The sequence below is a fragment of the Amia ocellicauda genome, chromosome 12 (assembly GCF_036373705.1).
Source record: "Amia ocellicauda isolate fAmiCal2 chromosome 12, fAmiCal2.hap1, whole genome shotgun sequence".
NCBI classification, from domain to species: Eukaryota; Metazoa; Chordata; class Actinopteri; order Amiiformes; family Amiidae; genus Amia; species Amia ocellicauda.
The window spans coordinates 24098471-24126440 of NC_089861.1; the positions used below are offsets into that span (position 1 = coordinate 24098471).

At 49.0% G+C, this 27970-nt stretch overlaps 1 protein-coding gene across 1 annotated transcript in view; it reads right to left on the bottom strand.

The window, feature by feature from the left end:
* Positions 1-835: 835 nt before the first annotated feature.
* The window catches only part of ahnak (AHNAK nucleoprotein), a 50660-nt gene continuing 23525 nt past the window's right edge, over positions 836-27970 (bottom strand). Inside the window, exons 3-6 of the mRNA XM_066718848.1 lie at positions 23473-23560; positions 23098-23254; positions 22668-22870; positions 836-22364 (exon numbers count right to left, since the gene is read on the bottom strand). Coding sequence (XP_066574945.1) covers positions 2757-22364; positions 22668-22870; positions 23098-23254 — 19968 coding nt within the window. The 5' untranslated portion in view covers positions 23473-23560 and the 3' untranslated portion in view covers positions 836-2756. The remainder of the gene's footprint in view (positions 22365-22667; positions 22871-23097; positions 23255-23472; positions 23561-27970) is intronic.

A 27970-nucleotide genomic window follows, 5' to 3' on the forward strand; every position in this document is an offset into this window, starting at 1 on the left:
AATGATATATTCTGTGTATTTGTGTGCATTAGTCTGTCTGTATGAACTTTGCTAACCCCTGCATCTATATACAGTACTATCCGTGTGTGTGTGTGTGTGTGTCTGTTAGCCTGTGTGTTTTGTACAGAAGTTTGTGTTTACTTCTAAGTGTGTGTTTGTGTGTGTGCAGTAGTAACATGTGTATGTTACATACTAGCCTGTGTGTGTATGTATAACCGTGTGTGTGTGTTTGTGATGATAAGCAGTGTGTGTATGTGTTCGTGGTTGCTTGTGTTTGTCAGTTTCTCTCTATCCCACTCTCTCTCTCTCTCTCTCCTTCAGTCCTCAGTGTCCTTGGTTTTTCCGTGCCGCCTGAAAACAATCAGCCTGCTTTAATGACTGCCAGAGTCCCCGGGCTAGCCATCCATCCGCGCTAATAAAGTGGAGCCGGCCAGGGCCAGGCAGCGCCACACTGCCACCCGGCGGCCATACAGAGACCCGCAGCCTCCTTCCCTGTGGAAGACGTCTCTCCACGGCAGCACACCGCCACCCTGCGCAAACACGCGGAACTGCAGTCGGTTGGTCAGTCGCCAGTGACTCGTTTTTCCCTCTGGTGGTCATTTACTGCACACGATTTCTCTCCACGGCAGGGCTCTGTGAGATCTGTAATCGTTAATTTGATTATCGTCAGTTATTATTATTGAATTGGGTTTTTGGTTTAATCTTCATACCCACCCCACTCTCGCCTCCCATTCACCCTCCTCTCCACCCCTCCCTACTCCTCTCTCCCCTCTCTACCCCCTCCACCTCTCCCATAACCTCCCTCAAAGAAAAGACTCCAGACACTGTGGCCAGCTGAGGTTAATTGAACAGTTTATTTGTGGTTTGGATTTTCTCTTTTAGCCAAAAACAAAAAACAAAACAACAAAAATTACAATAATAATAATAATAATTAAAAAAAAGATTCTCCACAAAAATCCCACGTCTCCAAATCAATCAAGTGTTAGAGAGGAGAGAGAGAGAAAAAGTGCAATACAATGAAAAATTAAAAGATTAAAAGCAGATGAGTGAGAGGGAGGGCGATCAGAACAGCGTTGAGAGGTGTTCAGCCTGTAGGAAGTAACAGCTATAGTGTCCTGACGCGCACCGGCACATAGCACATCTCATGGGGGGGCTCTTTCCATCCTCTCCCCACATCCCTGAAACCTCCAGTCCCATTCTTGTTTGTTTGTTTGAGAGAGAGAGAGAGAACTACAGGGGACCAGGGTTCAAGGGGCCAAGGGGGCAAGATGGAGGATAAGCCCAATCTATTAGGACAGACAGATGTTTTTCTTCCCCCTCTTGTCATCTTTCGGGGGGCGACTCGCTGTGATCGTTGTGCGCCAGGCAGAGCAGAGGGGTGGAGAGGGCGAGGGAGGCACAGATGAATTGAAGACGGTGAGAGTAATGATTCAACGGCACACTGTGTCACTAACTGGATGCTTTTTTATTATTTTCACCTCTTCCGTATTTCACTTTTGTCATCTTCCTTTTTGAGATACAGAAAAAAAAAACACAAGAAAAAAACAGAAAAAAAAAACAAGGCGGAATCTATAATACAGGTGACGGTGACGTCTGTAGCATCTAAACAGCAGTTATTTTAAAATCTTTTTCCCCTCTTTCTCCCCCCAAAAAAAGAAAGACAATTCAGATCGATCATTATTATTATTATTATTCGTATTATGGTTATTCTTAAAAGACAATGTTAGAAACAGCCTTAGCAATGATTGAACTAGCATGGCAGATCATTCTCTTGCCCCCCCCTCCCCGGCAGCTGGCACACAAGGAGAAGTGAAGCAATTTATTTAATTTCATTTAATTCAATCACGATTTAATTCCTTCCCCTGCTTGATATGGTGTCAGAGACGTAACTGTGGCTCCAAGCTTGTCAACGCCAGAAAACGGGGGCAATTTGTTTTTTAACAATTAAAATAAAATCAGAAAAAAATATATATATATTTTGACATCTATTTCTTTGCCAGTCGTATTGCCATTAGTAATGCGGAAGTATTGAATGATTACATTTTTTTCCATAAAAAAAAAGTTACAAAAATAGCTCACCTCCTATTAACAAGAGAAAATGGAATAAAATCTAATTAAAAAAACAATGTCGAGCTCCATTCGATTTCACTATTATTAGTTTTGGACACTTCTGGCTGCTAGTCCAGAGTCACAATAAGGCACTGTGTGATCCAAGAGGCGGAGCAGAGAGAGAGCACAGAGATAGAGAGCGAGCAAGGCATCCATATGCTCAATAAACAATTTCTATTTACAAAAAGGGAAACAGGAAAAACAAAAACAAAAAAAAAGCCCGCTGACATCATCATAAAAATAATAAAACAAAAAAAAGATTCAAATTCTATTTACAATTGGAGGATGATTTTCAAAACGTAGTACATGGCGTGTGTGTGTGTGCTTTCATTCCAGTGTGGTGGAAAGAAAAGTGAGCAATATCATAGTGTGGAGGAGTTTAAATTATTAGGGGGAGAAGTCAGGATTTTACCATTTTACTCTAACCCTATGGGCTTTCCTGCTAATTTGCAAATCTCAGGCATCTGCTATCATAGCCCTGTAACAGTTCAGGAGTGGAGGGCAGGTTTTGAAAATCAGCCTATTATTGTGTGGGGGTTGCAGGTGACTGGGTGGTTGTGGATGGGAGGGGGAATCGACAGTGGAGGGGGTGGGGGGTGTGTGCTGGGATCAGGGTGACTGGGTACTGGTTGGGTGGGGGGAGTTTTTTATTTTTTGGAGACGGCGATCTCCACCCGGGGGAAGCGGAACCCCCCCCGGGCGCCACTGTCGCTGCTGGAGGAGGACGAGATGCGCGATTTCTTGGCAGGCAGGGAGACGCCCCCCGTGCCCTCAACTCGTGCGCCCTCCTCCTCCTCGCCCAGCGTCACCTCGTATGAGCCCTTGGACTTGGCCCCGAAGCCGCCGAACGTGCCGAACTTCATCTTGCCCTTCTTGCCCTTCACCTTAGCGCCCCCCGCCTCCAGGGAGAAATCGCCACCCCCCTCGGCCTCCAGATGCCCGGTGGGCGATGAGGGCGAGGGCACGCCGGCGTCATCACTCATGGAGGAGGAGCGGTGGCGCGACTTCTTAAACAGATCCAGGGAGGCTGACTTGCTCTTGGGTGACACACTGAGGCCGCCGCCGCCACCGCCCACCGCGATGTCACCGCTCAGCAGCTCCCCCGAGCTCAGGCTCAGGCCCTTGGAGCCCTTCACTCCGCCGCCGGCACCAGACAGCTCCAGCTCAGGTCCCTGCAGGCTGAGGTCGGCCGCTGAGCCACCTTTCGTCTTGGCCTTGCCAAAGAACTTGGGCATCTTGATCTTTCCCTTCCCTCCCGGGCTCACCTTCAGCTCCGGCCCCGAGACCTCAAGACCAGGGGAGCCCAGATGGCCACCCACCGAGGGACCCGTCACGTTTACCCCTCCGCCGCCAGCTGCCCCCGCCGAGCCCACATCCACACCCATCTCTGGGCCCTCCAGCTGGGGCAGGGCGATCCCGAACTTGGGCACCTTCAGTTTGGGGAAGGTGACTTGGGTATCTCCAAAATCCAGACCACCCGTCGAGGCCTGCAAGTCAGGGGTGCCTATGTCAACCCCTGCTCCTCCTTTCACATCCAGGCCAGCTCCCGAGATCTTGGGCCCCTTCAGGTTGACATTGGGGGCCTCCACCCTCATGCCCGGGCCCCTGAGCTCCCCAGACAGGCCACCCTTGCCTCCCTGCAGGCTGATGTCTACATCAGGGGAGGAGAATTTTGGACCCTTGATTTCGCCCTGTAGCGTTGGGCCAGAAAGGCTAGCGTCAGCAGAGCCATCGAAGCCGCCTCCCACTTTGGGGCCCTTCAGATTGACGTCCACATCCGGGCCCTGCAGTTTGGGGCTGCCGAAGCCGAACTTGGGGAACTTGAACTTGGACTTCTTGCCCTTGAGCTCAGGTGTGTCCAGCTCAATGTCAGGAGCCTTGATATCCATGCTGGGACCCTTGACGTCCACTTTGGGACCCTTGATGCCACCTTCCATCTTCGGTCCACTGAGGTGAAGCTCTCCCTCCGGGCCTTCCATTTTGGGACCTTTGATTCCAAACTTGGGCATTTTGATTTTGGGCATTTTCAGTCCCCCTTCAGGCCCTTCGATGTCAACGCCTGGAGCCTCAAGGTCACCCTCAATCTTTGGACCTGAAATATCACCTGAGATCTGTGGACCTTTCAGGCTGAAGTCTGTACTGGGCATTTTGAGGCTTGGACCTTCTACCTCAATCTTAGGGGCTTTGATGTCCCCGGAGAGGTTGAGGTCAGCTTTTGGGAGGCTCAGGTCCACATCTGGGCCCTCCACTTTGGGACCTTTGATGCCAAACTTGGGCATTTTCATTTTGGGCATCTTGAACCCGCCTTCAGGTGCCTCAATTTCAACATCTGGGCCCTCAATGTTCATATCTGCTTTGGGTGACTTGATCTTGGGTCCCTTGAGGTTGATATCCATGTCAGGACCAGAGATCTTTGGCCCTTTGATATCCAAGGAGGGCATCTTGAAGCCTGGACCCTTGATCTTTCCCTCAGGGCCATCGATGTTGACATCAGGCCCCTCCAAGCCAACCTTGGGCCCTTTGATGTCTCCAGACAAATCCATGTCTCCTTTGACCTTGGGACCTTTCAGGTTAATGTCCCAGTCAGGACCGGAGATCTTCGGTGCTTTGATGTCCAGGGATGGCATCTTGAAGCCTGGACCCTTGATCTTTCCCTCAGGACCCTCAATGTTGACATCAGGCCCCTCCAAGCCAACCTTGGGCCCTTTGATGTCTCCAGACAAATCCATGTCTCCTTTGACCTTGGGACCTTTCAGGTTAATGTCCCAATCAGGACCGGAGATCTTTGGCGCTTTGATGTCCAGGGATGGCATCTTGAAACCTGGACCCTTGATCTTTCCCTCAGGGCCCTCGATGTTGATATCAGTCCCCTCCAAGTCAACCTTGGGCCCTTTGATGTCTCCAGACAAATCCATGTCTCCTTTGACCTTGGGACCTTTCAGGTTAATGTCCCAATCAGGAGCAGAGATCTTTGGCGCTTTGATGTCCAGGGAGGGCATCTTGAAACCTGGACCCTTGATCTTTCCCTCAGGGCCCTCGATGTTGACATCAGGCCCCTCCAAGTCAACCTTGGGCCCTTTGATGTCTCCAGACAAGCCCAGGTCTCCTTTGATTTTGGGTCCTTTCAGGTTGAAATCAGGAGCAGAGATCTTTGGTGCTTTGATGTCCAGGGATGGCATCTTGAAGCCTGGACCCTTGATCTTTCCCTCAGGACCCTCAATGTTGACATCAGGCCCCTCCAAGTCAACCTTGGGCCCTTTGAGGTCTCCAGACAAGTCCAGGTCTCCTTTGATTTTGGGTCCTTTCAGGTTGAAATCAGGAGCAGAGATCTTTGGTGCTTTGATGTCCAGGGAAGGCATCTTGAAGCCTGGACCCTTGATCTTTCCCTCAGGACCCTCGATGTTGACATCAGGCCCCTCCAAGCCAACCTTGGGACCTTTGATGTCTCCAGACAAGTCCATGTCTCCTTTGACCTTGGGACCTTTCAGGTTAATGTCCCAGTCAGGACCGGAGATCTTCGGTGCTTTGATGTCCAGGGATGGCATCTTGAAGCCTGGACCCTTGATCTTTCCCTCAGGACCCTCAATGTTGACATCAGGCCCCTCCAAGCCAACCTTGGGCCCTTTGATGTCTCCAGACAAATCCATGTCTCCTTTGACCTTGGGACCTTTCAGGTTAATATCCCAGTCAGGACCGGAGATCTTGGGTGCTTTGATGTCCAGGGATGGCATCTTGAAGCCTGGACCCTTGATCTTTCCCTCAGGACCCTCAATGTTGACATCAGGCCCCTCCAAGCCAACCTTGGGCCCTTTGATGTCTCCAGACAAATCCATGTCTCCTTTGACCTTGGGACCTTTCAGGTTAATGTCCCAGTCAGGACCGGAGATCTTTGGCGCTTTGATGTCTAGGGAGGGCATCTTGAAGCCTGGACCCTTGATCTTTCCCTCAGGACCTTCGATGTTGACATCTGGCCCCTCCAAGTCAACCTTGGGTCCTTTGATGTCTCCAGACAAGTCCACATCTGCTTTGATCTTGGGACTTTTCAGATTCAGGTCAATGTCTGGGCCAGAGATTTTGGGGCCTGACATTTTAAATCCTGGCATCTTAAACTTCCCTTTCCCTTTGACCTCGGGGCCTTGCAAGTCCATGTCTGGTGTATCCAGGCTTATGTTCACATCAGGCCCACTCAAGTCAGCATCCAGTTTTGGGGCCTTGGCGTCAAAGTCTGGGGTTTTTAGTTTGGGCCCTGAGATGTTGAATTTGGGCATCTTGATTTTGGGCTTCTTCATCTTGACATCTGGGCCTTCCAGGTCTACATCAGGCAGGTTGACATCTGGGCCTGTGACGTCTACCTTCAGGTCTGGAGCCGACAGGTCCATTTCGGGGGTCTTCAGCCCGCCGGAGAGGGAAGCATCCCCCTTGACCTTGGGTGACCCAATGTCGAACTCAACATCCGGGAACTGCAGCTTCCCAAAGAAAGGTTTCTTGACCTTGGGGCCCTTTAGGTGGATGTCAGGAGAGCCTAGGTCCACATCAACCTCAGGAGACTTCACGTCCATGCTGGCATCTGGCTTCTTCACCTTCCCCTTCATTTTGGGCATCTTAAACTTGCCTTTCTTCCCTTTGAGGTTGACCTCTGGTGTCTCAAGTGTGACATCACCTTCTGGTAGTTTCACGTCTGCTTTGGGGCCCTTGCCACCCAATCCAAACTTTGGCTTCTTGATTTTGGGCATCTTGATGTTAGCATCTGGGCCCTCGAGGTGCAGGTCTGGGGCATTGAGGTCGATGTCACTGCTGGGACCCTTCACATCCAAATCCATTCCTGGTACTTTAAAGTCACCTTTGATTTTTGGCCCGGAGATGTCAAGTTCTCCTGAAGGCAGCTCAACCTCTGGGCCATCCAGCTTAGGAGATTTCATTCCAAACTTTGGCCCCTTGAATTTTGGAAATTTCATGTCTGGTTTTTCAATATGGAAATCAGGGCCCTCTACATCAAGCTTTGGACCCTTGATGTCACCCTCCATTTTAGGCCCTTTCAGGTTGAAATCTGGCATTTTGATGTCAGGACCAGAAATTGTTGGCATCTTAAATTTGGGGCCCTTGATTTTGCCTTCAGGCCCCTCAATGTCTACGTCTGGCCCCTCAATGTCACCAGAGATGTCTACATCGGGACCCTCCCCTTTAGGACCCTTGAAGCCAAATTTGGGCATTTTGAATTTGGGCATCTTGAATCCACCTTCAGGCCCCTCGATATCTACATCTGGACCCTCAATGTTGACGTCAGGAGCATCAATGTCTACTTTTGGCCCTTTGATGTCACCCTCCATTTTTGGCCCTTTCAGGTGGAAGTCTGGCATTTTGATGTTGGGACCAGAGATTGTTGGCATCTTGAATTTGGGGCCCTTGATCTTCCCATCAGGTCCCTCAATATCAAGTTCTGGACCCTCAATGTTGACGTCAGGAGCGTCAATGTCCACTTTAGGCCCTTTGAGCTCACCCTCCATTTTTGGCCCTTTCAGGTGGAAGTCTGGCATTTTGATGTTGGGACCAGAGATTGTTGGCATCTTGAATTTGGGGCCCTTGATCTTCCCATCTGGTCCTTCAATGTCAAGGTCTGGACCCTCAATGTTGACGTCAGGAGCATCAATGTCTACTTTAGGCCCTTTGAGGTCACCTTCTATCTTGGGACCTTTCAAGTGGAAGTCTGGCATTTTGATGTTGGGACCAGAGATTGTTGGCATCTTGAATTTGGGGCCCTTGATCTTCCCATCTGGTCCCTCAATGTCAAGGTCTGGACCCTCAATGTTGACGTCAGGAGCGTTGATGTCAACTTTAGGCCCTTTGAGGTCACCCTCCATTTTTGGCCCTTTCAGGTGGAAGTCTGGCATTTTGATGTTGGGACCAGAGATTGTTGGCATCTTAAATTTGGGGCCCTTGATCTTCCCATCTGGTCCCTCAATGTCAAGGTCAGGACCTTCAATGTTGACATCAGGAGCGTCAATGTCTACTTTAGGCCCTTTGAAGTCACCCTCCATTTTTGGCCCTTTCAGGTGGAAGTCTGGCATTTTGATGTTGGGACCTGAGATTGTTGGCATCTTGAATTTGGGGCCCTTGATTTTGCCATCAGGTCCCTCAATATCTACATCTGGCCCCTCAATGTCACCAGAGATGTCAACATCGGGGCCCTCCACTTTAGGACCCTTGAAACCAAATTTGGGCATTTTGAATTTGGGCATCTTGAATCCACCTTCAGGCCCCTCGATATCTACATCTGGACCCTCAATGTTGACGTCAGGAGCATCAATGTCTACTTTTGGCCCTTTGATGTCACCCTCCATTTTTGGCCCTTTCAGGTGGAAGTCTGGCATTTTGATGTTGGGACCAGAGATTGTTGGCATCTTGAATTTGGGGCCCTTGATCTTCCCGTCAGGCCCCTCAATGTCAAGGTCTGGACCCTCAATGTTGACGTCAGGAGCATCAATGTCTACTTTTGGCCCTTTGATATCACCCTCCATTTTTGGCCCTTTCAGGTGAAAGTCTGGCATTTTGATGTTGGGACCAGAGATTGTTGGCATCTTGAATTTGGGGCCCTTGATCTTCCCATCTGGTCCCTCAATGTCAAGGTCTGGACCTTCAATGTTGACATCAGGAGCGTCGATGTCAACTTTAGGCCCTTTGAGGTCACCTTCTATCTTGGGACCTTTCAGGTGGAAGTCTGGCATTTTGATGTTGGGACCAGAGATTGTTGGCATCTTAAATTTGGGGCCCTTGATTTTGCCATCAGGTCCCTCAATATCTACATCTGGCCCCTCAATGTCACCAGAGATGTCAACATCGGGACCCTCCACTTTAGGACCCTTGAAACCAAACTTAGGCATTTTGAATTTGGGCATCTTGAATCCACCTTCAGGGCCCTCAATACCTACATCTGGACCCTCAATGTTGACGTCAGGAGCATTAATGTCTACTTTAGGCCCTTTGAGGTCACCCTCCATTTTTGGCCCTTTCAGTTGGAAGTCTGGCATTTTGATGTTGGGACCAGAGATTGTTGGCATCTTGAATTTGGGGCCCTTGATCTTCCCATCTGGTCCTTCAATTTCAAGATCTGGACCTTCAATGTTGACGTCAGGAGCGTCAATGTCTACTTTAGGCCCTTTGAGGTCACCCTCCATTTTTGGCCCTTTCAGGTGGAAGTCTGGCATTTTGATGTTGGGACCAGAGATTGTTGGCATCTTGAATTTAGGGCCCTTGATCTTCCCATCTGGTCCCTCAATGTCAAGGTCTGGACCTTCAATGTTGACGTCAGGAGCGTCAATGTCAACTTTAGGCCCTTTGAGGTCACCTTCTATCTTGGGACCTTTCAGGTGGAAGTCTGGCATTTTGATGTTGGGACCAGAGATTGTTGGCATCTTAAATTTGGGGCCCTTGATTTTGCCATCAGGTCCCTCAATATCTACATCTGGCCCCTCAATGTCACCAGAGATGTCAACATCAGGACCCTCCACTTTAGGACCCTTGAAACCAAACTTAGGCATTTTGAATTTGGGCATCTTGAATCCACCTTCAGGCCCCTCAATATCTACATCTGGACCCTCAATGTTGACGTCAGGAGCGTCGATGTCAACTTTAGGCCCTTTGAGGTCACCCTCCATTTTTGGCCCTTTTAGGTGGAAGTCTGGCATTTTGATGTTGGGACCAGAGATTGTTGGCATCTTGAATTTGGGGCCCTTGATCTTCCCATCTGGTCCCTCAATGTCAAGGTCTGGACCTTCAATGTTGACGTCAGGAGCATTGATGTCAACTTTAGGCCCTTTGAGGTCACCCTCCATTTTTGGCCCTTTCAGGTGGAAGTCTGGCATTTTGATGTTGGGACCAGAGATTGTTGGCATCTTGAATTTGGGGCCCTTGATCTTCCCATCTGGTCCTTCAATGTCAAGGTCTGGACCTTCAATGTTGACGTCAGGAGCGTCAATGTCTACTTTAGGCCCTTTGAGGTCACCCTCCATTTTTGGCCCTTTCAGGTGGAAGTCTGGCATTTTGATGTTGGGACCAGAGATTGTTGGCATCTTGAATTTGGGGCCCTTGATCTTCCCATCTGGTCCCTCAATGTCAAGGTCTGGACCTTCAATGTTGACATCAGGAGCGTTGATGTCAACTTTTGGCCCTTTGAGGTCACCCTCCATTTTTGGCCCTTTCAGGTGGAAGTCTGGCATTTTGATGTTGGGACCAGAGATTGTTGGCATCTTAAATTTGGGGCCCTTGATTTTGCCATCAGGTCCCTCAATATCTACATCTGGCCCCTCAATGTCACCAGAGATGTCAACATCAGGACCCTCCACTTTAGGACCCTTGAAACCAAACTTAGGCATTTTGAATTTGGGCATCTTGAATCCACCTTCAGGCCCCTCAATATCTACATCTGGACCCTCAATGTTGACGTCAGGAGCGTCGATGTCAACTTTAGGCCCTTTGAGGTCACCCTCCATTTTTGGCCCTTTTAGGTGGAAGTCTGGCATTTTGATGTTGGGACCAGAGATTGTTGGCATCTTGAATTTGGGGCCCTTGATCTTCCCATCTGGTCCCTCAATGTCAAGGTCTGGACCTTCAATGTTGACGTCAGGAGCATTGATGTCAACTTTAGGCCCTTTGAGGTCACCCTCCATTTTTGGCCCTTTCAGGTGGAAGTCTGGCATTTTGATGTTGGGACCAGAGATTGTTGGCATCTTGAATTTGGGGCCCTTGATCTTCCCATCTGGTCCTTCAATGTCAAGGTCTGGACCTTCAATGTTGACGTCAGGAGCGTCAATGTCTACTTTAGGCCCTTTGAGGTCACCCTCCATTTTTGGCCCTTTCAGGTGGAAGTCTGGCATTTTGATGTTGGGACCAGAGATTGTTGGCATCTTGAATTTGGGGCCCTTGATCTTCCCATCTGGTCCCTCAATGTCAAGGTCTGGACCTTCAATGTTGACATCAGGAGCGTTGATGTCAACTTTTGGCCCTTTGAGGTCACCCTCCATTTTTGGCCCTTTCAGGTGGAAGTCTGGCATTTTGATGTTGGGACCAGAGATTGTTGGCATCTTGAATTTGGGGCCCTTGATCTTCCCATCTGGTCCCTCAATGTCAAGGTCTGGACCTTCAATGTTGACATCAGGAGCGTTGATGTCAACTTTTGGCCCTTTGAGGTCACCCTCCATTTTTGGCCCTTTCAGGTGGAAGTCTGGCATTTTTATATCAGGACCAGATATTGTGGGCATCTTGAATTTGGGGCCCTTGATTTTACCTTCATGTCCCTCAATGTCTACATGTGGCCCCTCGATGTCACCAGATATGTCAACATCGGGACCCTCCACTTTAGGACCCTTGAGGCCAAATTTGGGCATTTTGAATTTGGGCATTTTAAAACCACCTTCTGGACCTTTGATGTCAACATCTGGACCTTCAATGTTCATGTCTGGTGCTTTGATGTCGGCCTCTATCTTTGGAACAGAAACATCCATATCTCCTTTGACTTTTGGCCCTTTCAGGTTGAAGTCCACATCAGGCATTGAGATCTTTGGCCCTGAAAGGGATGGCATCTTGAATTTGGGGCCTTTGATCTTCCCTTCAGGCCCCTCAATGTCAAAATCTGGACCCTCTAATTTCACATCTGGACCTTTTATGTCTACCTTTGGTGCCATGATGTCACCTTCCATCTTTGGCCCTTTAATGTCAACTTTGGGCAGATTCACGTCAACATCAGGGCCTTCCACTTTAGGACCTTTGAACCCAAACTTGGGCATCTTAAACTTTGGCATCTTAAATCCACCTTCTGAACCTTTCAACTCCACGTCTGGACCTTCTATATCTACTTTCGGTGTCTTAATTTCTCCTTCTATCTTGGGAACATCTACCTCTCCCTTAACTTTGGGTCCCTTCATACCAAAGTCCACATCAGGCATTGAGATATGTGGTGATGGCAATTTCATGCTTGGCATTTTGAATTTTGGGCTTTTCAGTTTGCCCTCAGGTCCTTCAACCTCTAGGCTTGGACTTTCAAACTCAATCTTTGGCCCTTTGATGTCCCCTTCTATCTTTGGACCTGAAATGTCCAGCTCCCCTTTGGGTAGATTCAAATCTACATCTGGGCCCTCGAGCTTGGGCCCTTTCATTCCAAATTTGGGCATCTTAAACTTGGGCATCTTGAATCCTCCTTCTGGTCCTTCGATGTCAACATCTGGACCCTCAATGTTCATATCTGGGCCTTTAATGTCAACCTTTGGTGATTTGATGTCGCCTTCTATCTTTGGACCAGATATGTCTCCTTTCACTTTCGGCCCTTTCAGGTTGAAATCTACATCGGGCATTGAGATCTTTGGCCCTGAAAGAGATGGCATCTTGAATTTGGGGCCTTTGATCTTCCCCTCTGGCCCCTCAATGTCAATATCTGGACCCTCTAGTTTCACATCTGGAACTTTAATGTCAACCTTTGGTGCTTTGATGTCGCCTTCTATTTTTGGCCCTTTAATGTCAATGTCAGCTTTGGGCACATTCACATCAATATCAGGGCCTTCCACCTTAGGACCTTTAAACCCAAATTTGGGCATCTTAAATTTGGGCATCTTGAATCCACCTTCTGGTCCTTCGATATCAACATCTGCACCTTCAATCTCAACTTTTGGTGCTTTGATGTCGCCTTCTATCTTTGGAACTGAAACATCCACATCTCCTTTGATCTTTGGCCCTTTCAGGTTGAAGTCCACATCAGGCATTGAGATCTTTGGTCCTGAAAGGGATGGCATCTTGAATTTGGGGCCTTTGATCTTCCCTTCAGGTCCTTCAATGTCAACATCTGGAGCTTCAATGTCAATCTTTGGCCCTTTGATGTCAATGTCAGCTCTGGGCAGATTCACGTCAACATCAGGACCTTCCACTTTAGGACCTTTGAAGCCAAATGTTGGCATTTTGATTTTCGGCATCTTGAATCCACCTTCAGGCCCCTCAATATCTACATCTGGACCTTCAATGTTGACGTCAGGAGCGTCAATGTCAACTTTTGGCCCTTTGAGGTCACCCTCCATTTTTGGCCCTTTCAGGTGGAAGTCTGGCATTTTGATGTTGGGACCAGAGATAGTCGGCATCTTGAATTTAGGGCCCTTGATCTTCCCATCTGGTCCTTCAATGTCAAGGTCTGGACATTCAATGTTGACGTCAGGAGCATTGATGTCAACTTTTGGCCCTTTGAGGTCACCCTCCATTTTTGGCCCTTTCAGGTGGAAGTCTGGCATTTTGATGTTGGGACCAGAAATTGTCGGCATCTTGAATTTGGGGCCCTTGATCTTCCCATCTGGTCCTTCAATGTCAAGGTCTGGACCTTCAATGTTGACGTCAGGAGCATTGATGTCAACTTTAGGCCCTTTGAGGTCACCCTCCATTTTTGGCCCTTTCAGGTGGAAGTCTGGCATTTTGATGTTGGGACCAGAGATAGTCGGCATCTTGAATTTAGGGCCCTTGATCTTCCCATCTGGTCCTTCAATGTCAAGGTCTGGACATTCAATGTTGACGTCAGGAGCATTGATGTCAACTTTTGGCCCTTTGAGGTCACCCTCCATTTTTGGCCCTTTCAGGTGGAAGTCTGGCATTTTGATGTTGGGACCAGAAATTGTCGGCATCTTGAATTTGGGGCCCTTGATCTTCCCATCTGGTCCCTCAATGTCAAGGTCTGGACCTTTGATGTTGACATCAGGAGCGTCGATGTCAACTTTAGGCCCTTTGAGGTCACCCTCTAATTTGGGACCTTTCAGGTGGAAGTCTGGCATTTTGATGTTGGGACCAGAGATTGTTGGCATCTTGAATTTGGGGCCCTTGATCTTCCCATCAGGCCCCTCAATTTCAAGGTCTGGACCCTCAATGTTGACGTCAGGAGCGTCGATGTCAACTTTAGGCCCTTTGAGGTCGCCCTCTATCTTGGGACCTTTCAGGTGGAAGTCTGGCATTTTGATATTGGGACCAGATATTGTCGGCATCTTGAATTTAGGGCCCTTGATTTTGCCTTCAGGTCCCTCAATGTCTACGTCTGTCCCCTCAATGTCACCTGAGATGTCAACATTGGGACCCTCCACTTTAGGACCCTTGAAGCCAAATTTAGGCATTTTAATCTTGGGCATCTTGAATCCACCTTCAGGCCCCTCGATATCTACATCTGGACCCTCAAAGTTGACGTCAGGAGCGTCAATGTCAACTTTTGGCCCTTTGATGTCACCCTCCATTTTTGGCCCTTTCAGGTGGAAGTCTGGCATTTTGATGTTGGGACCAGAGATAGTCGGCATCTTGAATTTAGGGCCCTTGATCTTCCCATCTGGTCCTTCAATGTCAAGGTCTGGACATTCAATGTTGACGTCAGGAGCATTGATGTCAACTTTAGGCCCTTTGAGGTCACCCTCCATTTTTGGCCCTTTCAGGTGGAAGTCTGGCATTTTGATGTTGGGACCAGAGATAGTCGGCATCTTGAATTTAGGGCCCTTGATCTTCCCATCTGGTCCTTCAATGTCAAGGTCTGGACCTTCAATGTTGAAGTCAGGAGCATTTATATCTACTTTTGGTCCTTTGAGGTCACCCTCAATCTTGGGGCCTTTCAGGTTAAAGTCAACATCAGGCATTGAGATCTTTGGCCCTGAAAGGGATGGCATCTTAAATTTTGGGCCTTTGATCTTCCCTTCTGGCCCTTCAATGTCAATATCTGGACCCTCTAGTTTCACATCTGGAGCTTTAATGTCAACTTTTGGTGCTTTGATGTCACCCTCTATCTTTGGAACAGAAACATCAAAATCTCCTTTGACTTTTGGCCCTTTCAGGTTGAAGTCCACATCGGGCATTGAGATCTTTGGCCCTGAAAGGGATGGCATCTTGAATTTGGAGCCCTTGATCTTTCCTTCAGGCCCTTCAATATCAATATCTGGGGCTTCGATGTCAATCTTTGGCCCTTTGATGTCAATGTCAGCTCTGGGCAGATTCACGTCAACATCAGGGCCTTCCACTTTAGGACCTTTGAAACCAAACTTGGGCATCTTAAACTTTGGCATCTTGAATCCACCTTCTGGTCCCTCAATGTCAACATCTGGACTCTCTAGTTTCACATCTGGAGCTTTAATGTCAACTTTCGGTGCTTTGATATCGCCTTCTATCTTTGGAACGGAAATATCAAAATCTCCTTTGACCTTTGGCCCTTTCAGGTTGAAGTCTACATCGGGCATCGAGATCTTTGGCCCTGAAAGGGATGGCATTTTGAATTTGGGGCCTTTGATCTTCCCTTCAGGTCCTTCAATGTCAACATCTGGTGCTTCAATGTCAATCTTTGGCCCTTTGATGTCAATGTCAGCTTTAGGCAGGTTCACGTCAACATCAGGACCCTCCACTTTAGGACCTTTGAAGCCAAATGATGGCATTTTGATCTTGGGCATCTTAAATCCACCTTCTGGCCCTTCAATGTCAACATCTGGACCTTCTAGTTTTACATCTGGAGCTTTAATGTCAACTTTTGGTGCTTTGATGTCACCCTCTATCTTTGGAACAGAAACATCAAAATCTCCTTTAACTTTTGGCCCTTTCAGGTTGAAGTCAACATCGGGCATTGAGATCTTTGGCCCTGAGAGAGATGGCATCTTGAATTTGGGACCTTTGATCTTCCCTTCAGGTCCTTCAATGTCAACATCTGGAGCTTCAATGTCAATCTTTGGCCCTTTGATGTCAATGTCAGCTTTGGGCAGGTTCACGTCAACATCAGGGCCCTCCACTTTAGGACCTTTGAAACCAAATTTGGGCATCTTAAACTTTGGCATCTTGAATCCACCTTCTGGCCCTTCAATGTCAACATCTGGCCCTTCTACTTTCACATCTGGAGCTTTAATGTCAACTTTTGGTGCTTTGATGTCACCCTCTATCTTTGGAACAGAAACATCCACATCTCCTTTGGCTTTTGGCCCTTTCAGGTTGAAGTCCACATCGGGCATCGAGATCTTTGGCCCTGAAAGGGATGGCATCTTGAATTTGGAGCCCTTGATCTTCCCTTCAGGTCCTTCAATGTCAACATCTGGAGCTTCAATGTCAATCTTTGGCCCTTTGATGTCAATGTCAGCTTTGGGCAGGTTCACATCAACATCAGGACCCTCCACTTTAGGACCTTTGAAGCCAAATGATGGCATTTTGATCTTGGGCATCTTGAATCCACCTTCTGGCCCTTCAACATCAACATCTGGACCTTCTAGTTTCACAACTGGAGCTTTAATTTCAACTTTCGGTGCTTTGATCTCACCTTCCATCTTTGGTGCTTTGATGTCCAATTTTGGTGCTTTAATGTCACCTTCTATCTTTGGAACAGAAACATCTACATCTCCTTTGACCTTTGGCCCTTTCAGGTTGAAGTCCACATCAGGCATCGAGATCTTTGGCCCTGAAAGGGATGGCATCTTGAATTTGGAGCCCTTGATTTTCCCTTCAGGTCCCTCAAAGTCAATATCTGGGCCCTCTAGTTTCACATCAACACCTTTAATGTCAACTTTCGGTGCTTTGATCTCACCTTCTATCTTTGGTGCTTTGATGTCACCTTCTATCTTTGGAACAGAAACATCCACATCTCCTTTGACTTTTGGTCCTTTCAGGTTGAAGTCCACATCGGGCATCGAGATCTTTGGCCCTGAAAGGGATGGCATCTTGAACTTGGGGCCTTTGATCTTTCCTTCAGGTCCTTCAATGTCAACATCTGGAGCTTCAATGTCAATCTTTGGCCCTTTGATGTCAATGTCAGCTTTGGGCAGATTCACATCAACATCAGGGCCCTCCACTTTAGGACCTTTGAACCCAAATTTGGGCATCTTAAACTTGGGCATCTTGAATCCACCTTCTGGCCCCTCAATGTCAACATCTGGACCCTCTAGTTTCACATCTGGAGCTTTAATGTCAACTTTAGGTGCTTTGATGTCTCCTTCTATTTTTGGCCCTTTGATGTCAATGTCAGCTCTGGGCAGATTCACGTCAACATCAGGTCCCTCCATTTTAGGACCTTTTAAGCCAAACGATGGCATTTTGATTTTGGGCATCTTGAATCCACCTTCTGGCCCCTCAATGTCAACATCTGGACCCTCTAGTTTCACATCTGGAACTTTAATGTCTACTTTTGGTGCTTTGATATCACCCTCTATCTTTGGAACAGACACATCCAAATCTCCTTTGACCTTTGGGCCTTTCAGGTTGAAGTCCACATCAGGCATTGAGATCTTTGGCCCTGAAAGAGATGGCATCTTGAATTTGGGGCCTTTGATCTTCCCCTCTGGCCCCTCAATATCAAGATCTGGACCCTCTAGTTTCACATCTGGTGCTTTGATGTCAACTTTCGGTGCTTTGATGTCACCTGCTATCTTCGGCCCTTTGATGTCAATGTCAGCTCTGGGCAGATTCACATCAACATCAGGTCCCTCCATTTTAGGACCTTTTAAGCCAAATGATGGCATTTTGATTTTGGGCATCTTGAATCCACCTTCCGGCCCCTCAATGTCAACATCTGGACCCTCTAGTTTCACATCTGGAACTTTAATGTCTACTTTCGGTGCTTTGATGTCGCCTTCTATCTTTGGAATGGAAACATCCATATCTCCTTTGACTTTTGGCCCTTTCAGGTTGAAGTCCACATCGGGCATTGAGATCTTTGGTCCTGAAAGCGATGGCATCTTGAATTTGGGGCCTTTGATCTTCCCTTCGGGTCCTTCAATGTCAATATGTGGACCCTCTAGTTTCACATCTGGTGCTTTGATGTCTACTTTTGGTGCTTTGATGTCACCTTCTATCTTTGGCCCTTTGATGTCAAAGTCAGCTCTGGGCAGATTCACGTCAACATCTGGACCCTCAAGTTTAGGCCCTTTAATTCCAAATTTGGGCATTTTGATTTTGGGCATCTTGAATCCACCTTCTGGCCCCTCAATGTCAACATCTGGACCTTCTAGTTTCACATCTGGAGCTTTAATGTCAACTTTTGGTGCTCTGATGTCGCCTTCTATCTTCGGCCCTTTAATGTCAACTTTCGGTGCTTTGATGTCGCCTTCTATCTTTGGCCCTTTGATGTCAATGTCAGCTCTGGGCAGATTCACGTCAACATCAGGACCCTCCACTTTAGGACCTTTGAAGCCAAATGATGGCATTTTGATTTTGGGCATCTTGAATCCACCTTCTGGACCCTCAATGTCAACATCTGGACCCTCTAGTTTCACATCTGGAGCTTTAATGTCCAGTTTCGGTGCTTTGATGTCACCTTCTATCTTTGGCCCTTTAATGTCCAGTTTCGGTGCTTTGATGTCGCCTTCTATCTTCGGCCCTTTAATGTCAACTTTTGGTGCTTTGATGTCGCCTTCTATCTTCGGCCCTTTAATGTCAACTTTTGGTGCTTTGATGTCGCCTTCTATCTTCGGCCCTTTAATGTCAACTTTCGGTGCTTTGATGTCCCCTTCTATCTTTGGCCCTTTGATGTCAATGTCAGCTCTGGGCAGATTCACGTCAACATCAGGACCCTCCACTTTAGGACCTTTGAAGCCAAATGATGGCATTTTGATTTTGGGCATCTTGAATCCACCTTCTGGCCCCTCAATGTCAACATCTGGACCTTCTAGTTTCACATCTGGAGCTTTAATGTCAACTTTTGGTGCTTTGATGTCGCCTTCTATCTTCGGCCCTTTAATGTCAACTTTTGGTGCTTTGATGTCGCCTTCTATCTTCGGCCCTTTAATGTCAACTTTCGGTGCTTTGATGTCCCCTTCTATCTTTGGCCCTTTGATGTCAATGTCAGCTCTGGGCAGATTCACGTCAACATCAGGACCCTCCACTTTAGGACCTTTGAAGCCAAATGATGGCATTTTGATTTTGGGCATCTTGAATCCACCTTCTGGCCCCTCAATGTCAACATCTGGACCTTCTAGTTTCACATCTGGAGCTTTAATGTCAACTTTTGGTGCTTTGATGTCGCCTTCTATCTTCGGCCCTTTAATGTCAACTTTCGGTGCTTTGATGTCCCCTTCTATCTTTGGCCCTTTGATGTCAATGTCAGCTCTGGGTAGATTCACGCCAACATCAGGACCCTCCACTTTAGGACCTTTGAAGCCAAATGATGGCATTTTGATTTTGGGCATCTTGAATCCACCTTCTGGCCCCTCAATGTCAACATCTGGACCCTCTAGTTTCACATCTGGAGCTTTAATGTCAACTTTCGGTGCTTTGATGTCACCTTCTATCTTCGGCCCTTTAATGTCAACTTTCGGTGCTTTGATGTCGCCTTCTATCTTCGGCCCTTTAATGTCAACTTTCGGTGCTTTGATGTCACTTCCAATCTTTGGCCCTTTGATGTCAATGTCAGCCTTGGGCAGATTCACATCAACATCAGGTCCCTCCATTTTAGGACCTTTTAAGCCAAATGATGGCATTTTGATTTTGGGCATCTTGAATCCACCTTCTGGCCCCTCAATGTCAACATCTGCACCCTCTAGTTTCACATCTGGAGCTTTAATGTCAACTTTCGGTGCTTTGATGTCACCTTCTATCTTCGGCCCTTTAATGTCAACTTTCGGTGCTTTGATGTTACCTTCTATCTTCGGCCCTTTAATGTCAACTTTCGGTGCTTTGATGTCCCCTTCTATCTTTGGCCCTTTGATGTCAATGTCAGCTCTGGGCAGATTCACGTCAACATCAGGACCCTCCACTTTAGGACCTTTGAAGCCAAATGATGGCATTTTGATTTTGGGCATCTTGAATCCACCTTCTGGCCCCTCAATGTCAACATCTGGACCCTCTAGTTTCACATCTGGATCTTTAATGTCAACTTTCGGTGCTTTGATGTTACCTTCTATCTTCGGCCCTTTAATGTCAACTTTCGGTGCTTTGATGTCGCCTTCTATCTTTGGCCCTTTGATGTCAATGTCAGCTCTGGGCAGATTCACGTCAACATCAGGACCCTCCACTTTAGGACCTTTGAAGCCAAATGATGGCATTTTGATTTTGGGCATCTTGAATCCACCTTCTGGCCCCTCAATGTCAACATCTGGACCCTCTAGTTTCACATCTGGAGCTTTAATGTCAACTTTCGGTGCTTTGATGTCACCTTCTATCTTCGGCCCTTTAATGTCAATGCCAGCTTTGGGGAGGTTCACATCAATATCTCCCTTCCCTTTAGCACCTCTGAACCCAAATGTGGGCATTTTGATTCCACCTTTTAGACCTGTGATGTCAACATCTGCAGCCTCAATTTCTAAGTCTGTAGCTTTGATGTCACCCTCAATCTTGGGCCCTTTGACGCTGACGTCTGGCTTTGGGAACTTTATCTCTGGGCCTTTGACACTGCTGCCTTTCATTCCAAATCTGGGCATTTTGATTCCACCTTCCATTCCCTTGACATCAATATCGGGAGCCTCGATGTTCAAATCTGGAGTGTGGATGTCCACTTTGGGGGCTTTGATGTCTCCTGAAATTTTCGATCCTTTGATGTCAATGTCAGATTTGGGGAATTTAATGTCAACATCAGGCCTCTCAATCTCAGGACCTTTGACACCAAATTTGATTCCACCTTTCAGACCTGTGATGTCAACATCTGGAGCCTCAATGTCCACGTCTGGAGCTTTGATATCACCCTCGATCTTGGGCCCTTTGACGCTGACGTCTGGCTTTGGGAACTTTATCTCTGGGCCTTTGACACTGCTGCCTTTCATTCCAAATCTGGGCATTTTTATTCCACCTTCTAGCCCTTGGACATCAATATCGGGAGCATCAATGTTCACATCTGTGGTGTGGATGTCCACTTTGGGGGCTTTAATGTTACCTGAAATTTTGGGGGCAGAAAGGTCCACATCTCCTCCCAATTTTGTCCCTTTCAGGCTGATATCCACCCCAGGGACAGAGACCTCCGGAACAGAAATCGAAGGCTTCTTGATACTGATGCCTGAGACACTGATATCTGCTTTAGGTGCCTTGAAGTCTCCCTCTATCTTTGGGGCAGATCCAGACAGGGAGATATCTGGCATGCCAATCTGTGATCCTTTCAGCGATGTCTCGAGACCTCCCTCGATTTGGGGGCCTTTGATGTCTCCCTGGATCTGGGGACCAGAGATGTTTGCTTTGGGAAGGCCCATGGTCACACTTTGGTCTGCCAGTTCAGTGCCTGAAAGGCTGAACCCTGGCATCTCCATTTTGCCCTTCAAGCTGGCGTCTGGAGCTTTGATGTCCACACTGGGGCCTTTGATTCCGCCTGATATTTTGGTGGCAGAGAAGTCCATCCCTCTCCCTTTGACGTCCATCTCTGACCCGGAGATCTGAGGGCCACTGATACCGTAGCTAGACACCTTGATGTCTCTGCTCCCGCTAACCCTGGGTCCCTGGAAGTCCACCTTTGTACCGGGAATCCTCACATCCACCTTCCCCGACCCTCCAGCAGATGGGGCCTCGAATCTTCCCGCAATGCCCCTAACGTTCACCCCCCCGCCATCCTTCCACTCCACGGACTGGGTCTGCCCATCTGTGCCATGGCTCCTCCACTCCCCTGCCGGCCCCAAGAGTGAGACATCTACGCGGCCACCCCCATGCTCCATTGAGGGCACCGTCACCTCCCTACCGCCAATCCTGTAGGTCTCCGACACTGTCACCCTTCCCCCTGGAATGCGGCTGCTGCTGTCTCCCGTCTGGACGCCTCCGGAGACGTCGAATTCGCTTCTCGCGCCCCCGGACACACTGAAGCCGGGCACTCTGAACCTGACGCCGCTGCCGTCACCCTCTCCACTGGGTCCTCCTCCTTCTGTGGTCATGAGGGAGCTGGTGCTGGTGGTGGTGGTGGTGCGTATTCCCCCAACGCTCCAGTGGGTCTCCGAGGGGCTGCCGGTCATCCGGGAGCCCGATAGAGAGAGGCCACCTTCCCCCACAGCGCCCCGCCCCCCGAAACTCATGTGGGGCCCACGGACCTGCGAGCTGTATTCATCAGTCGGGGGGTGGCTGACTGAGACTTCATGGCGAGGGAGCTTGACCTTGAACTCGGGGCTGGTGAGGTCAATCTCTTGCTGGCTGCTGCTGCTGCTGCCGCCAGGCACGTCCACAGTATAGGTGGTGATGCGACGGGTGATGGTGGTGACGGTGCCGTCGCTGCTCGTGGTGCTGTGCTGCTCGGTACGCACGTCCGCTCCCTCCACCAGGTCCTCCGACCTCAGCCGCGGCTTGATCTTCTTCGTGTAGATGCGTCTGTAGTCTTCGTCGTCCCCGCTCTGCGAGCATGGAGAAAGGAGACGGGGGAGGGGATAAGAGAGACAAGGAAGGAGGGTGAAGGGAGGGGTTGGGGGGGAGCAGAGAGAACAGAGATCACATAAATTATAAAAATATCTCAGGGCCGGGGATAAGCAGATAATGACACAATTAGATCCACAGCCTAGCCTTGTACAGACCAAATAATCAAACACATTTCATCTCCACACAGAGCAGCTAATGCTTCAGGAGACTGGTGGCAGAGTGAGGAGGGCAGGGGCTACGTCCACATGGGGGACATGGGGGAGAAGTGGCAGCAGCCTTACCAGGACGATTTCTGGGCTGGAGCCCCCAAAGTGCCCTCCTCCTTCCCAGGACAGGGTGCCCACAGGGGAGCGGCAGGGAGACTTGTCCCCGGGGTGTTGCAGTTTCAGCCCGACTTTGTGCCGGTTCAGGGTCTTGAGCAGCTCGGCCGTCTCCTCCGAGCTCATGTTGTCAAAGTAGATGGTGGCCCCCACAATCTGGTCGCCTGTGGGGGGGTGCAGAGAAAGCATGAGATATGGTGTATTGGAATGTGTGTCTGTGTGTGTCTCAGAATGTGTGAGTGTGTGTGTGTGTGTGTGTGTGTGTCTCTGTATGTGAGCAAGCGCATCTCAGAAAGTGTGTGTGTGTGTTAGTTGTCTGTGTGTCGGTGCATGTCTCAGAATGGGTGTGCATGTATGGTTCTTGTGAGTGTGTGTTTGTCTGTGGGCCTACCTTCGTGCACTCTCCCCGTGCGTGCGGCCGGAGACTCGGTCTGCACCTTCCTGACGAAGACCTCGCCCTCGTTGGTCTGCTCGATGGTCAGGCCGTGCTGGTCAGGGCCCATCCACTGGGGGAACAGCACCTCCCTCGGCTCTTCTTCCTCTGCCATCTGCAGCACACAGCACCGTTACAACACTGAACTGGCACACTGACACACTGGGGCCCTGATATCCTGGCACACTGGCACACTGGGGCCCTGCAGAACCATGACATTGCCACACTGATACACATACAAGCTTAGACAATGACAGCAGCTCGGCGAGTCAAACAGTGGTTTCAGTCAAAATCAAGAAATGCTAAACACGAAAATAAAACCAAACCACCTACTTTTATTCTCCTTCCGCCTGTTCAGGCTCTCTGTGGAGCTGTGTGACGTCTCCCGGTATGGTTCACAGCCGCGGATCACCGATCCGCCCTGCAAGAGACCACAGAGGACACCGGTAAATACAATGCAGCGCCAGAACAGCCCAGACATGACCGTGTGATGTGCTGGAGCACCCGACGCCACTATACGATGCAAACGGCACAGACAGAGAACTGACACAAACGAGGGTGCAGTTCTGACGCCAGCCTGGCAGGGGGCAGCAGTGCTCTAGCAGACGCTGGGAGTGCATGATGATCATGTTACTGATTTTATTCTGTCTTCCGTTCTTTTCTTTTTTTTTTCTTGGCCCTGTATCCTTTTTGGTTGTTGTGCAAATCTAGCAACAGTGCCACCGCACCCTGCCCTGCGGCCAAACAGTAGCCATGGGAAACCTGCTCGCTCGGCCCCGCCTGCACTGCGCTGTGTCAACACTGAGAACAATCGGCCACACAGCTCTGCCTGCACTACACAATGTAGCACAGCACAGCATAGTACAGCACATCACAGTACAGCACAGCACAGTATAGCACAATGTAGAACAACACAGCACACTACTGTACAGCACTGTACAGTGTATCACAGCACAGTACTGCACAGAGTAAAGCCCAGTGGAGGCATGTCACAGGCACACCATTGGAAACCATTGGCCAGCTGTGGGGCAGCCCTGGGGGCGTGTCAGAAGTGCAAACATCCCTGCAGTGAATTTATTCAGGGTGAACCCATATAGGGTATCTGTTGAGGGAGCCCAGACAGTCAGCAGCATATCCGTGGCTGATGCCAGTGGCATGGCAGCTGGTTTCAGGTAGGGTGGTAGGGGGTGTGGCACAAAGGCGACTAGCAGATGAGTTTCTCACAAGAATTACTGTGCACAGAGGGGCCAAAACCATACATTATGGATTATGGATGTCTAACATTGGTCTAATCCTCAACTATGTTTCATACAGTGGAGAACAGAGACACCTCAGATCCACAGCAGGGGACACAGGGGGAGAGACAGCCACTAAGCCCTTAAGGCTGCGGTGAGTTATTGGAATAAAGATTTGAGATTGTATTTTGTGATTGTGATTTGTGATTTGAGATTATATTTTGTGATTGTGATAGTGATTTGCGATTTGTGAAGGGCTGCCGAGCAATAATAACACCAATGGTTTGTCCAGAGGGAGGTGTGGCAGACGGACAGAGGATGCCCCCATCCCCTGTACCTGCACTGAGTTTGAGAGATGGGGATGAATGTAGTGCGCTGATGCCAATGTCTACGCTGTTCCCAGCTCAGTGGGCACACAGGCCTGCAGCCTTACAGCCACGCATACAGACATGTAAACCTACATATAGAGATTCATACATGCAGTCAAACATACAGATGCACATTGGCACACACAGATCTAAACACGCCCACAGAATGACAGACAGACACAGACAAGACATACGGATGTACACAGATTGACACCAGCATGGCAGGCCTGCACAGTTTAATAGTACAAGACAGTTTACCCAGTGTGCTCTTGGCTGCTCTGACAGAATTGAGCGAAATAATCGGCCCCACTAAAAGACAACGAATACTATCATGCAAAAAACAACCAGCACGGCTCTCTTAGATGAACTACTGGAGCCAACACCCACCCAGGAGCGCTGTGCTCCCTCACACCTTCATCAACACCCAGAAAAAAACACACACACAAAACGACAAGTAAGAAATCCTAAAGAAAACCTAATGAAAATCCCAAAAAAACACTGAAATGGAAAGAGAGCGATAGATAATATACAGATGACAGGTTGGCACTCATCCCATTCTCCCCTACGCTGAAGAGAGGTAATCTCTATCCTCCTCTGTTCCTTCTTTCTCTTCTTTCTCAATGTCCATGCCTTCTCTTATTCTCTCTCTCACACACATACTCATTCACTCACTGTCTTCTGTCCTATTATGCATATTCTATTATCTCCTCTCAGGCTCTGTGACTCCTGTCTCGCCCTGTCTTATTATTACCCCTCTCTCTCTCTCTTTCTCTGTCTCTCCCACCCTTTCTCTCTCTCTATCACAGAGACTGAGTGTGTTGATATTGTGTGATAACTGTGCTGTAATTGTATTAATTTACGTTTTGGCTTAGATTGGTATTTGTAATGCTGAGGGAGTTCCAGACTGAAACAGCAACTGACTGACTGATCACTCACTGTCAGTTAGTCAGTGTGTTGACTGTGTATTTGGGGGTACAATTGTAGGGGGTATTCATTGGAGGGTGCAGGTGGTCTTGTGAGTGGGGAAGCCTGTGTCCCAGGGGAGGCCGAAAGCCCTACCTGCCCGCACACCTGCACGCTCTGTCTGCCTGTTGCACAAACGCATCATTGTCTTTCACAAACCACTCCCACCCCCGCCCAGCACTCTATAATCCTCTGAGCTCTCTCTGTCAACCCTGTCTGAGCCTTGAGTGTGTGTCTGAGCATGGGAGTGTTTGTGTGTGTGTGTGTGTGTGTGTGTGTGTGTGTGTGTGAGTGTGAGAAAGTGTGTGTGAGTGAGAGTCCAGGTGAGCGAGCGCAGTTACCACGGATAGGGCTGCCACTCAGTTGAAGAGGCCGCACACTGTACATGACAGTCAGTCCTGGACAACAGTCCAATAAACTAAAAAAATGAAGAAGACAAAAGCCCCCCGATAAACTCGAATAAATATAGAAAAAAAACGGTCGAAAAAGTCTACAAAAGTGAAGTTGATTTGGGCCACTACAGCACAGCACCGAGCACAAATGGGAGCAGGCTCAAACACACCTGTCTCCGGAAGCCTGGCTCTTGCAGGGGATGCAGGGCTTGTGAGTGTCTTAAAAAAAAAAAAAAAAAAAAAGGTCTGTGTGTGTGTTTGTGTGTGTGTTCATGAGCCTTTGGTATCCGTTTGATAATTCGAAAGGAACAGGACGTGACTCTGCACTGTGTGAATGTGTGTGTATCTGTGTGTGTGTGGGAGAGAGGGAGTTTGTGCGTGAGAGTGTGTGTGTTTTGGGGTGGGGGGGTGCAGTCGCCGTGACAACCACACATTCCAGAGAGCTTCCGCGGGACTCCTAACCACAACAGGAAATGAGGTCATTTGCTGCAGGAGTCGTTCAGAAAGCGCTCCCCATGTCCTGTCAGACATTCGGCCTTTGCCAGAGCCACACCCAGAATCAGTGTATCACAGCACCGGAGGGGCGGCTGCAGTTGCACACAGCTCACTCGCTTCTCACAGCTCTTGACAGGGGCTCCTATGTGACTGTCCTGCCCTGACAATACACACATACACACACACACAAGGTTACAGGAGCCATGCAGGGATCTGGAAAGCAGTCTGTGAATACACGTGAGCCCTTCTCAGTGGGAAGAGGGTGTCTGAAATGTCCGTCGGCCTCCTGGACTACAATACAACACTGCGTACTGCAGGAGAAGAAGACAGAGATGGAGAGATAAAATGAGAGGGAGAGAGAGTGTGTCTATCCCGAGAAATTCCTGTGGGCTGCGGCTCGGCTCGTTAGGGCCTGCACGCTAATTAGCCCGTCTGAGGCCAAGTCCTGGAAAGGGGCGAGTTAGACATGAGTCAGGTTGTGTGGTGTGTCTCTGTTTGTGCACAAGTAGGAGTGAGCCGCAACAATGTGTGTAGTGCTGTTGTATTGACACTTCCCTAGCTCCTCCACCCCTCTCCTCTCTTCGTCCCTCCCACCTTCTTGGCCGGGCTACTCTGCAAATGTCTTCAGACTCATAAGGCCCCTGTGTAGGGCCAAGTCTCAGCAGTGGACAAGGGACAGGCTTCCCCACAATGCAATGCATGAGTGAGTGCCAACCTCCTGGGACCTTACCAGACTGACAGACACACAGACTGCCATTGACTGACTGTCTGACTCACTGGTGCAATGCTGCCAGAGATGAATTTACAGCTGGTGTGATTAACCAGACTCATTGTTGCACAGGCTTGCTTCAGTTGCACAACTGAATTAGAGATGGTGTGCAACACTAAATTCCTTCCCCACCAACCACACCACCCCTCGCCCCCCGGCCAGGGAAAGTCTCTACAGCAGCTTTTTAGATTTAATTGGAGTCACAACCCATGCCCAAGGACAGAGAGACCCCTCCAGTAATAAGGACACCCAATATGACAGAAGACAGTGGAAAAAGAGAGGGAGAAAGATAGAGTGAAGAGATAACATAGAATCCCTCGGGGACTGGGAAACCTGCCGATAATGTGAAACGGGAGAGTAAGCAACAGGGTGAGAGGGAGGGAGGGAGAGTGAGAGAGACAGAGAGAGAGGGGAGAGGGGGAGGGAGAGATGCAGATGAGATAACGGGGCGAGTGTGTGCACAGGACTAACAGGCCCCTGCCCTCTGTATCTGAGGTGTACCGTGTTGCGAGACCCAGCTCGGTGAGGGGGGGAGTTGCTCAGCGCTGCCCAGGCCTGGTGTGTGTCGGCCGGTGTTGTAATCGCTGCAGCGCCCAGGAAAAATGTGAG